At 49.6% G+C, this 12,623-nt stretch overlaps 1 protein-coding gene and 1 pseudogene across 4 annotated transcripts; one reads left to right on the top strand and one right to left on the bottom strand.

The window, feature by feature from the left end:
• Positions 1 to 981: 981 nt before the first annotated feature.
• On the bottom strand, positions 982 to 4,438 carry LOC135964635 (presequence protease, mitochondrial-like). 4 transcript variants are annotated; one of them, XR_010577156.1, is made up of 4 exons: positions 3,899 to 4,438; positions 2,290 to 3,266; positions 2,115 to 2,211; positions 982 to 1,111 (listed from the first exon to the last, which is right to left on the bottom strand). XR_010577156.1 is itself a non-coding variant. In XM_065518819.2 (2 exons), the coding sequence occupies exons 1-2, from the start codon at positions 3,976 to 3,978 to the stop codon at positions 3,029 to 3,031; spliced, it is 318 nt and encodes a 105-aa protein (XP_065374891.1). In that variant the 5' UTR covers positions 3,979 to 4,438; the 3' UTR covers positions 1,984 to 3,028. The 4 variants fall into 4 exon arrangements, 1 of the variants encoding a protein (XP_065374891.1); XR_010577155.1 differs by having other exon boundaries at positions 2,115 to 3,266; XR_012417058.1 differs by lacking the exon at positions 982 to 1,111 and having other exon boundaries at positions 1,984 to 2,211.
• Positions 4,439 to 11,396: 6,958 nt separating this feature from the next.
• LOC135964495 (uncharacterized) lies at positions 11,397 to 12,288 on the top strand (annotated as a pseudogene).
• Positions 12,289 to 12,623: the final 335 nt, after the last annotated feature.

Genomic DNA, 12,623 nt, shown 5'->3' with positions numbered 1-12,623 from the left:
GTATGCTTGAAAGTTTTCATAATTCTTTTTATGTAAAATAATCTTGGAAATACGTTTTTACATTAGCATTTATATGGAAATTATTAGTATTTTATATAAAACATATAACTATATTATTATGATAATGACCTTATATTAGTGACATAAGAAACAAGCGATGTATCAGAAAGTGAGGATGTAATTAAGGTTCTGTGACTGCATCCACTATCGGAAGAGCACTTCTCCATGCCAAGGACAGGCTCGAAGCTTCACACACCCTGGGTCGGGGTGGGCACCATCCATGCACCCCCACTCTCCATGCAACAAAGCTGGAAGTGAGGCAAGAAGCTGGGGGCCAGGACCCTTCTCTGGGCTTCTCTAAACACCGTGTTTGTAACCACCATGCTGAGCCCACTGAAGGCTATCATTGTAAATGTCCAAAATTAATGTCCAAGTAAGATAGGCAAACTTAGGCCAAGAATCTTACCTACACTTAGATATTTCTTAAGCATCGCTAACTGTGAGAGAAGCCATGTCATGAAAATGTAAGAATACAAACAAGTCAACTTTTCACAATCCACCATCAAACTTTTCCAACAAAATATTACCTAGCATTGCTTGGGTGATCGTGAGTGGCATGAAATTGCTTCAGCTGCTCCCACGTAAGCTCCGGGATGCACATTGGGTCACCCCCAGAGACCACTGAGTACATGTGGTGGGGAAGAAGTCTGTTTTGAAGGTGCTGGGAGAATATCCTCTCATTGTCTGTCTTGAAATGTGAAGTAAATAAATAAGAATATGTACATATAAAATAATACACACATGCTACATTACTTACAATATGGCCAATTGATCATATTCTGGTGCATATGCCTGTAATACTTTGCAAATAAAACTCTTCTAATGGTAAACAAACAAACAAAAGACAACCCTGCAGGCATTGTTTAACACTGTATTCAATCACTCATCACCCACGCACAGGACCCAAGGATTGAGAACAATGGACATTTTGATGTGTGTTGCAACAACGCATAGCCGAGGGCTGTAAATCGGAGGGATCATCAGGTCTGCCTTCCAGCCACGAGGGAAGTGGGGAGAAGCAGTCACCCCAATTTGAGTTTCAAGAAGACTCCTTGGAAGAAAAGACCAACAAATTGAGAATGAAAAGGTAAGAAATAGTTCACCAGCTGAGGGGGGCTATGGAAATCAGAGAGCAGGCCACCCATGAGCCTCAGGAACACCAGCACAGGCAGGTTGTCAAAGTCACAAGGGGACATGAAGACACTGGCCCAGGACAGCAGCTCTTAATCCAAAATGGTCTCAAGATTCCTTTACACTCTGAAAAATTAACCCATTTATTCCTGAGGTTGCAAGTTTTTTTGTAAAAATCAGACTTTGGCAATGACCTTGAGCTGTAGGATATAAATAACTCCCAGAAGCTTAGGATTCCAATAATGGAACACTAGGCACAAATGGGTTTTAATGAGGACCCAAACAGCTTTTGATTATGTGGGCTTTTTTTTTGCCTGTGTAGGTACCTGTGTGTGTTTATATAATTTTTCTATATTCTAAATTAAAGTTGATTAAAAAATTAAAGTATTAAAAATACTTATGCATTAAGGTAAGCCATCATTACATGTTAATATAAATATGTTTGAAAAATACTTCTCATAACAAAGTAAAAAACCGACTACTTAGAGTGATGCTGTGTTGCCTTTTTTGCAAATCTCTGTAGTGTCTGGCTCAGAGGTGAAGCTGGACTCCCCCATCTGCTCTGTATCCAGCTTGCTGTGTGTCACACACCTCACCACGCAGCCTCTAGAAAGTACACCATGTACTTGGGCAAGAATGAGTGAAAAAGACAATGTGTTGATAGTGGTATGAAAATAGCATTTCTCTTACTGCAGATCATACACGGGGGTCATCAGACATGGTCTGAGACCTGCTGGGAAGAACAGCAGCCTGGCCCTGCTACCCCCTGGCTTCTGCTCACAGCACTGACCCCAGCTAATCCAAGAACATGTCACCTATAATGAGAATATTGAAGAAAAAGCAACCATCTTTCAGATGTGTCCATATCATGATACGGTACATGGGTAAGGTAAGCTGAACACAACATAAAAAAGAAAACTTACAAACCCTCCCTTCATCTCATTAAAGATGACTCCTTTAAAGACCAAGGGCATCTGGGGGTCGCTGGAGTTCTCATGTTCCAGCCGCCATCCTTCCTGCCTGAGGACAAATAATTATAAGCGGACAGTGACTCAAATACTAAAGTCTGTATCAACTAGTTAATCACTCATGACATACCAGAAATCCAGCTCACGTAAACCTGGGAAAAAGGTGGCATCCAAATACACTGAGAGGAGATTCTGAAAATCCTTGGGATTTTGTGTGGAAAATGGATCCAGAGTATAATCACTAGCTGGGTACAAAGGAAAAGTGAAATTGTAAAATTTAACAGATTTCTACTAAAATTATTGAATCTCAAGCCTCATTTCCCCTTTGTACTAGGACAGTAAATTGTAGCTATTCTTGAGATGGGGCAGTGGCTCCATGCTCTGGCCTCCGACCTCAGCAGCTGTCCCAGCTCATCACCCTGAGTGCCGGCTTTCCCATCCCGTCTCAGGATCTGCACTGGACGGGCACCAGGGCTTTCTTCAGCGAACATCTAAACTCTCTCAAGTGTCTCCAGAGACTTTCACACGTCTACAAAGATGACCTCATTCTGTAAGAGCGTGGATTTAACTTGCTCTTCGATGTCACTCCTTCACAGAGTGCACTGTTCATCGTCACCCTATCCACTAGCGTCAGTCTTACTAAAAGTCAAACATCAATGTTAGTGGTAACTCTGGAGGCCTGGCATTGTAATGATATCCCCAAGAGAAAATTGTTTTGAACCTTTCTAGGAAAAGTTCACGTACGTTTTATTCAAATGCCAGTTTTTATAATCTCGCTACCATGTGGCTTTCCTGAAGAATGAAATTTCTAACGTCCTTCAAGTAGAGAGAGGTAAAACTTTTTCTAGAACATGAATTGCCCACTCCTGTCATCCCTTCTCAGAAACTAACTGAATTCCAGTGGGTGCGCCTGGCAAACGCAAACACGGTTTTCCGTTCAGGATGCTGGTCTTACCTGTGAAGGCGTTCATGAACGTGGAGAGGGGCCGGTTCAACATTTTGAAGAAAGGGTCTCTGCACGGATATTTCCGAGACCCACAAAGGACGGTATGCTCAAGAATGTGAGGAACACCGGTGCTGTCCATGGGAGTGGTGCTGAACTGCACGCTAGGGAAGAAGGAACGGCACGCCAGGGAAGGGGGACGAATAAGGAACAGAAGGCCAGGAATGGGGAGGAACAGAACGCTAGGGAAGGAGAATGACTAGAATACAAAACGTTCATCTTAGTGCTGCGGACACAGTTCCCAGATGCATCATCACCTCAGGCTACTAGAAGTTATCATTCTGACACCACAATCCTCCAACACAGGGTTTCCCAACTCTAATGTAAATCATTGATTCAGACTATAACATTGTATTTTGATGAGATTGTAAGTCCGTGTAAGCTTTTCCTTATTTTTCAAGATGCTCTGTCAATAAAAATACTAGTGAGATGATATTTAAACCACGTAACATACAGTCAGTGCTTTAAACCAAGCTAGTCTAACCCACAGCCTGCAGTCCGCATGCTCAGGATGGCTTGGAATGCATCCCAACACAATCCCTACACTTTCTTAAAACATTGATGTCCTCTATTTATTTATTTTTTTTTTAGCTCATCAACTGTCCTTAGTGTTAGTGTATTTAGTGTGTGGCCTAAGACAGTTGTTCTCCTAATGTGGCACAGGGAAGCCAAAAGATTGGACATCCTTGATTTAAATAAAACTTTCAAAACCATGTTCTTAAAATGCACGACATACCTGAACAGATTATTCCTGTCTTCTCTGGCCAGGTGTAAATACCTGGCTCTTGTGTCATCGTGGCTGAGCTTCATGGCCATCAGGAACGGCTCGGGAACAGATGTCACCTGAGTTAACCAGAAAAACACGAGCAGTTAAACGTAGACGAAATAGCCTGTGAAATGGTGATCTTCGACACACTGAGAAAACTGGATTTTCTGCCTGAAATTAGATGATGCCGGGAAGCCAGTATTTCAGAGCTGGAGAGAACAGAACCATCCTGTCCAAGTCCCTTATCCTACAAACAAGGAAAGAAAGACCTAAAGAAGGCAAATGAGAATGTGTGTATATATATGTATATTTTTGAGTGCTTATTACTGGCTAGGTATTTTCCATTTTTTTATTTTTTAATTTTTTATTCTTTTTTGGCTAGGCATTTTCTAATCATGTCACATAGAATCCTGTGACGGAGGTATTCTCATCCTCATTTACAGATGAAACAACTGAGGCTCAGGGTGATGAAACAAGCTGCCCGAATCAGAGCCAGGATTCGCCCTGGTGTCTGCCCTTCCCACGGTACTGTGCTGCACCTAAGTAACACAGCACCCTTTACAACACCTGCTGAGTGCCTCCTGCTTTTGTGTACTGCACCTCAGTAACACAGCACCCATTCCAACATCGGCTGTGTGCCTCCTGTTTCTGTGCATATAATCTCCTGTAGTGCGAAGCACGGGCCTGCAGGACGGGCAATGCTGGAGTGGGCTAGCCGGCGACAGCGGGGAGAGGGTCCAGGATCAGTCTTTGCTTCTCCTAGTTTGGGATGGATTCTCGGTGGTAGCTGTAAGCACTAAGCTGGGGCTTCCAGAACAGCTGGAGGGGCTGGGAGGATAGAAATGCCCCCCAAAAAGATGAGACTCCCCACTCCTGGGGCAGGGTGGAAGATCTTCTCCTACCTTAGGCAAGCCTCCTGGTAAGTGTCCATACTCTTTGGTATGAAAGAAACTGTCTTCTCTTCCAGTCAGGCCAGCCGGCCCAGCCCTCTCCCGCAATCACATACCACGTCCCTGTGATCACCACACCACTTGCCACTCCCTCCGTCCAGGTGCCATGAGTCACCTGGCCAAGCACACACAGCAAGTCACTGGCAGAGGTGAGACCTCGGGTCTCCTCAGCCCAATCTAGGGAGCCTGCCATCCAACAGTCATGCATAAAGCGGCCCACTACGACCTGCATTATCTACCGCTGTTAAATTACTTGTTTCCAAGCTTACCGTACTTTGTATCAGATGATCAATGCATTTAAAATCAGCAGATACAGTGAGATGTCTGCTTTCTAATAATATATAGCTTTAATAATAGCATTCATGGTAGCTATTTCTCAAACAAGAAACGTGACTTATCATAAGTTTCTATGGCTGGACACAGTGGCTCACACCTTTAATCCCAGCACTTTGGAAGGGCAAGGTGATATGGTTTGGCCACATCCCCACCCAAATCTCATCTTGAATTGTAGTTCCCATAATCTCCACATGTTGTAGGAGGGACCTGGTAGGAGGTAACCGAATCATGAGAGCGGTTCCCCCATGTTATTCTCATGACAGTGAGTATGTTCTCATGAGATCTGATGGTTTTATAAGGGGCTTCTCCCTTCACTTGTCATTCTCTTCCACACCACCCTGTGAAGAGGTGCCTTCCACCATGATTGCAAGTTTCCTGAGGCCTCCCCAGCCATGCAGAACTGTGAGTCAATTAAACTTCCTTACTTTTTAGCTCATTCATTATAAATTACCCAGTCTTGGCTATTTCTTCATAGCAGTGTGAGATTAGACTAATACACAAGACAATAGGATTACTTGAACTCAGGAGATGAGACCAGCCTAGACAACAAAGTTTCCACCTACACCTACACCTACACCTACACACACACACACACACAAAATGAGCCAGGCGTGGTGGCACCTTGTCCCAGTTACTTGGGAGACTGAGGTGAGAGGATCGCTTGAGCCCAGGAGTTTGAGGGTGCAGTGAGCCAAGATCATGCCACCGCACTCCAGCCTGGGTGACAGGGTGAGTCCCAGTCTCAAAAATAAGTACATTTCTATAGAATTTGAAAAATAAAGGAGAAGAATCTACCACTCTGGGTGAGGCCCTTATTAATAGTAGCCAGTACTATAAACCCAGGTGTCTGCCCGGCCTTTGCAAGATTCACAAAGGCACTAAGTCTGTTGTCAGGACACCCATGCCTGGACATTGCCTGGAACCCCCTAGTCACTTCCCTGGCTCCCTTGCTGGAGCCCTGCCCAGAGGCAGCTGCTTTCTCACACCACCCTCTCCAGCTCTTCTGTCTCCCCCCAGCAGCAGCAGCTCCCACTCCTCCTCCCGCCCTTGTCCTTGGCCCTCTGCATGGCATCCACCATGTGCCTCCAGTCACAGCCGCATCAGTCTTTCTAGACAGTAAGCTGTTTATCTTTTACATTTGCTACAACATCAAGCATAGCACAGAGCCAACAGCTGGCCAAATATGTGAAGTGTTGTCATTTTTAGTTACTATACTAAAAAAAAAAAAAAAAAAAAAAATGGAAAAGGTTTAAGCAAATAACAAAACAAAAAAACAAATGAATCCATTTTAATATAAACCCAAGTAAGTATAGGTCCACAATTTCTTCGTTATAATTTTGAAACCCAAATGGCTCAGAAAACTGAAAGATTCTGCAGAAGTTTAGAGCAAACTATTTGATGGCAAAACCTGACTGAACAGATCAGGACACTGAGTCTTCGTGCTCACACTCAGAGAATCATCAGGTTTGGCGGCAGAAACCCTAGTGTGTCTAGGGTTTCTAGAAGGGCGTGCTATGTTGGGCGGGGCTGTGCAAGTGATGGGAGGAGCTTAGTGAGGGGTGGCTCTTTGCAGGTGAGGAGTGAAGCCTAGTAGGTGGGGATGCAGGTGAGCTGGGCCTTGAGGATGGGGCTTGCAGGAGATGGGGTGGAGCCAGTGGGGCGGGGCTGCAGGCAAGCTAGGCCTTGGGGGCGGGGCTTGCATGCGAGAGGCGGGGCCTTGTGGGGGCAGGGCTGGCAGAAGAGGGTGGGGCTTGGTGATGGACCGGGCTGTTCAGGTGAGGGTAGTGGCCTAGTTGGGGGCTGCCGGAAGCTGGGCCAGGTGAACCTTGGTAATCCTCTGTGGCCTTGGTCCTGTGGCTCAGGCTGTGCCCAGCAGGGAGGCCGGCCCGATCGAGCTGCGGTCTCCTCCCTGAGAGCGAGGGCTCCTTCCCCCAGCGCGAGTTAAAGCACCGTGTGTCCACCTGTGCAGTGGCTGGTCCCCATGTGACCTGGAGGGCAGAATCCCTGGGTCCTGCCTCTGGTCCGGGGCTTCTGCTTCCCCTTCCTGCAGTTCCTGGGAGCGTCTGTGTGTCCAGGGGGCTCTGATCCCTGTCTAAGGACCACGGGTGAGGGGTCAAGATCGCCCGCTGTGGAGCTGGCCTGGATCTTGGTTCTGTGGATCCTCGCTGTGTGGTTCTGGAGCAGTTCTGTCCTCAGGAGAGGGATCCTCACAGCTGCCTCTTGGTGCCGTGAGAAGAATTAATAGGACGACCCCCGGGTACCTGCTCGTAGCCCTGGGCAGGGCCAGCCCTGTGTCTCCACCAGTTCCTTCCCTCTGTGCTCCCCGACACTGTCACATCGCCAGCCTTCATTTCCTTTTCCTTGGACCCAGGCAGCGAGTGCCCCGCTGGCCTTGGCAGCCCCTTCTCTAATCTGTCATCAAATCACTTCCTGACGGACAGCACTGACCAGCCATTGGCATCACCAAAGCCCTACAAAATAGAACCCAACTTTCGTATTAAGCTGTGCAGAGCTGTCCCAGCCCCACTTCCCACAGGCTGGCCTCATTCACCATGGGATCCGTGGTTCTCACCTGGGGCTGGGGGTGCCCCTGGCATCCGGTGGAGAGTGTCAGGGATGTCCCTCCAGGCCCAGTACAGTCCCCCAGCCAGTGGCCGGCAGATAGCAGCACCCAGCCTGATATCTCTGTGGCTTCCGGTTCCCCGAGGCCAGCTGTGCTTTGCTGCCTCTTCATCCTCTCAGACGGGCGCCCTCTCTCCACCTTCGCTGGTTAGCAGGTTCCATCCATTAGAGCTCAAAGCACTGCCTCCCGGCAGCGCAGCCCCTTCTCCTGGCCTGCCGTCTGCCTGTGCCCCGTGGTCTGTGACATGTCCTCGCGGGCCCATCAGAGCGAGGCTCCCAGGGACGGAGCGGTTCCTGTTTGTGTCTCTGTCCCACCTTCTCTGGACCTGGCACCGTGTCCTTTGCTGACAGAGGTCTTGGGTTGATTGTCAGCAAAGCAGACAATCTATATGGCTCTAAATGGCTGTAAACATGCTTGATTGGAGTATTTTAAAAATAATTGGATATGTAAACATTTGAGTGTGACACAGGTGGATTTTTGGGCGAATGGTCTTGTTCTTCAGGGAATAACCACAGGCCCATCCACAAGGACCATTTCCAGCTGATTTATGGAACACTGTTCTACCTAGTTAATTTTTAACCTTATCTCAGCCTGAGAGGTAGGTCAGCATGTGACGAAGATCACTGGTTTGAATACTATCCTGCTCCTTTGGAGCTAGACCTTCCATGCCTCTGTTTCTTCCTTGGTTAGGTAGGAAAGGTATGAGCTACCTCAGAATTGTGAGGCCTGCATCGAGTGACCCCATTAAAGTGCCAAGAACTGCACCCAGAATGTTGGTACTTAAAGACCTTTAAACATTCCGATGTTGCATTTTAGTACCCGGGTAAAACAGCAAAGTTATGACAGAGGCAGACGCAGACCCTCGGTGAGGTGATGGCAGGAGGTGGATCACCGACCCTGGAACGAGGGCGTGGTCTGTTCGAGGCTGAACAAAGTGCATGTCGTTGTGTGTGCCACGGAGGTCCCTCTGGTGAAGTCCTGGAAGGGTCCATGTGGCTGAGCCGTGCAGTCTTTCCATGACGTCCGGCAGGAGCAGAGCTTTCGGGTGCAGCCTTGCTCTTGTGTGCACGGCCCTCAACTGTCTCAAAAGTCTGAGGCTTAAAGCAGGCTTGGGGTTTCCTTACACCTCCCAGACATCTAATTTGCCTGGCAAACATGTTTTTCTTGGGTGTAAAGGTGAAGGAGTGGGTGACTCTGGTGAAAGTGTACTAATTACTGCACTTCTGGGTCAGTGACGCTTGGTTGAAGACACTATCTGCCCTGGGTGGACATCTCTGGGGTGGTGAAAACCGGTGGCTGGATGTCACGGGGTTGCCAAGAAGATGCCAGCTTTTTCCTTTTTCCTCAGTAACAACACCCTACTTTGTTTAGGGAAGCAGCACACCCAGCTGAAAATCCAATTCTCTTGTACGGCGAAGCGGCTGGTGACACAGGTCCAGATGCTGGGATGCTGATGGGGGTTCCTGGAGTGGGAGGTGTCGGGAGGCTTTCTTGACCCACAGCAGCCCTGAGCCCTTGTCCGGCCGTCTTGCCTGGGGCATGATGCCTGGAGGGAAAGCAGCTTTGGGGACCCAAGTGCCAGAAGCCAGAGTCTTGGCCTGTGGGGCAGGCCTGGGCCAGGCTCCTCAGAGGATGTCACAGAGCTGCTGCCCATGCGGGGACCACCCACCTCTGAGCCCCATGCAGATTTTCCTCTGTAGCCAAGTGAAATGCTGGTACGGCGAGTGAGGCAGTCAGAGGCACCTTTTGTGGAAGGAAGACAAAGCTGGAGAGAAAGAGGTTTTCCTAAAAGGTAAAAGGAGCTGATACTTCGTTAGGGATAAGTCCTAGGAGTGTGGTTGCTGATGGGTGGAAAACTGTAGCCAGAGAATAAGTGGGAATAGCCCTTGTTGGTATTTAACTGATTGGTTCACGAATGGTCTGAACAGTTCTAGTGAAAAGAACATTTTGGAAACAGAAGTTTTCATCCTGCCTGACAAGCAGCATGACCGTGGGCTGTTTCATCCTTCCTGGGCAACAGTGAGAGGGTCTCAGGCCCTTCTGGCCCTGTGCTGGCATTTCCTCAGGGTGTGTGTCCCATCCCGAATAGGCTGGAATGCCTCTGGGTGCAGCTGAGCCTCTTGAAAAGGGAAGAGTCATGTGACGTGCTCTGGGTGAACAGGAAAATGAGGGAGGACAGGAAGAGGGGCCTGGAGGTGAGGAGGATGGTGAGCAACCTGGGGACAGGTGACGGAGGGTAGCGCAGGGGACAGGGGATGGAGGGTAACACCACTTCTCCAGGTGCCTTTGGGGGATGCTGCCACCTCTCGCACCCCAGAGTGAAGTCAACAGGATTCTGTTCCCAGGAGCCCCAAAGCCTGGCAGCTGGGATTGGCCCAGTATGAACCACCGTTCACTGGCTCTGCACCCTGAGACAGGCTCCCTGGTGTTTCCACCCTGGCTTCCCATCTGGACAGTGGGACCCTGAGTGTCACCTTCACAGCTGCGCCCGGAGTCCTGGACTCCAGCGTGTCGTCGGCACTCGTTAGCGTTTCTTTTGTTGTGGTCCGTGGATGAAGTGGCTCTTTCTTTATGTGTTCACAGCCCTCCTGCTCACTTTACCTTCTGGGAACACTTTTTAACATAGCTTCGTATGTGGGGAGGACTCGAGTGATTAATCGAATGTTTCGTCAGGTGCGGTTCTTCTGTTTCCCAGTTTTGACACAACATTTGGTGAAATTTCCAGGGACTCCTGTGGTCAGCCTCACAGTTTCACTCTGTCACTTTCTAATGCAGTATTCTTTGGGAGTCTTTTAAATTAAGTACCATCATTTCAAAATAAGTTTTATAATATGCAGTTTCAGGTTAATTCTTTACCTTTGTGTGTCAGGCAGTGGCTCTCCACCTGTGAGTAGTCAGAAAGGTTCGCGCAGTTTTCCAGGGCGGCCTTTGCATTTACTGGAACTATTAAGAACTGTTTCCTGCTTAGGCCGTGGTTGACACACAGTGCGCGTGAGGCCATGCGTGGCTTAGCGTCTTCTGCAGGCTTAGAGGTCACTTTCTGTTCTTCCCCAAGCCTGCTCTGCTGTGCCGAGTGTTCACTGCGGGCGACGGTCACACTGTCTGGCACAGGCCACCGAGGCCACAGGGCGGACTCCACCTAGCGGAGCCTGCAGAATGGCAGAGCCCAGCCCTTCACAGGGAGCAGAAAGCGCAAGCCTGTGATCAGAGCTGTGCTAGCCCAGAAAGCCTCCGAACAGGTTTAATTTAGGAATCAGCTCCTACCAGCTGCCCATGTTTAGGATGTGTTTGAGATTTTGTGATTTTTCCTGCACTGAAGCTACTGGGCTGGCTCTGAGTCACCGTCATGGGACTTCAGGTTGCCCCGACGGGAAGCGGCGGAGGCGGAGGGCCGCACAGAGGCTTGCTGCCGTGATAATGAAGGGCTTGTTGCCTCTTGGAACAGCGAGTTCAAGCTCTTTGTAATTGTCAGCGTAAATAGTGACCCGCTGAGGACATGGCTGTAATTCAGGGTGGCATGGTTGATTGTCATCATTGATATCAGGTACCTGCCTGTAAAATGATGGTACCCATAGTGCGGCTCCAGGAGGGCAGCTCCTGCCAAACACACGTGCTCCTGGGCCCCCGCAGGCAAGGTCGTGCTGCCAGCCAGGCCTGCAGCGGTGGGTGCAGGGGGTCTTCATGGCACTGAGGGCCTCCCTCGTTTGCTTGTGGGGCCCAGCCCTCTGTCCCTCCCTGTCCCCATTGCGGTTCCTCCCTGGGTTCTCCCAGCCCCATGCACACCTCCGTCTTCACAGCTTCCGTAGTTTTCTCGTGGGAGCCCCACGTGGGCGCCTGGGCAGGGATCGTGTGTTAGTCGAGTTCTCTCCAGCCATCCCTAGCTCATGGCTCAGCAGGTCCCTTCAGATGAGTCAGTCAGCTGTGTGGCTGCATGTTCAGGATACTTGTCAGGGGCCTTCCTCAGGTCAGAGCAAGACCTACGCTCACCTCCTCCGCGGGACTTTGGAGCCTGCCCTGGAGAGACGCCAGCCACGTCCAGAGGGGCCGCCCGGGTCCCCGCGGGCTGGTGGGAGTGACTTCTGAGCCACTCGAGGCCCCACTTTGTGTTCCTACACCCCACAAAGCCACTTAAAGCACCATATTCTGGTGCCGTGTGCCTCTCGAGTGTGGCACACAAGCCTGGACGGGGATGTGAGCGGGCACTGCCTTCCTCAGGCTGCACTTGTGTTTTGGGGCCCCTGGAGCACTCCTGCCTGTGATTCTCGCTGCTGTCTGGGCTCCCCTAGAGGGTCTCACCCGCAACCTGAGGGCCACATTGGCAGCCACTGAGGAACCGGCAGGTCCGGCGTTGGTCCCACTCAGTCCTTCTGGACTTTGGTGACAGAGGAGACAGCAAAGCTTCAGCTGGGAACCCCAGACCTTCTCTGCTTGGGACCCTGGGACTGAGATAGCACAGATCCTGCCATCCACGTGCTGGGGTCCCCCCTGTGCAGCTCCCTCCTCTGGTCAGGGGCCGCGCCCTTGGGCTGGGCAGCTCCGGGTCCTCACACTCAGGGGCTCAGGGCGGGTCCTGGATGCAGAGAGAAGGAAAAGGACGGCGGTTTGAGCCCAATTGTGTTGGCTTCATCTTCTGCCTCTTGTCCCTAAATACATTTGCAAAGTTTTCCAGATGAAAACTCAGAAGGGATTTTTAATGACTGGAATCTGTGAATTCCATGGAAGCCAAGTCTGTCCTCAGCTGGTCACTGTTTATGCTAACAGTTATAAACAGCATGAACTTGCTGTC

Source organism: Macaca fascicularis, chromosome 8 (assembly GCF_037993035.2).
Source record: "Macaca fascicularis isolate 582-1 chromosome 8, T2T-MFA8v1.1".
In the NCBI taxonomy this organism is placed as follows: Eukaryota; Metazoa; Chordata; class Mammalia; order Primates; family Cercopithecidae; genus Macaca; species Macaca fascicularis.
The sequence above is the reverse complement of the archived record's forward strand: the minus strand, read 5'-3'. Positions and strand labels throughout refer to the sequence as shown.

Excerpts from the sequence above, each read along its gene's own strand:
- LOC135964635 (XM_065518819.2), bottom strand. The coding sequence starts at position 3,978 with ATGGCCATGAAGCTCAGCCACGATGACACAAGAGCCAGGTATTTACAC. Across the intron at positions 3,267-3,898 it reads GACAGGAATAATCTGTTCAG|CGTGCAGTTCAGCACCACTC; the intron begins GTATGTCGTGCA and ends CTTCTTCCCTAG.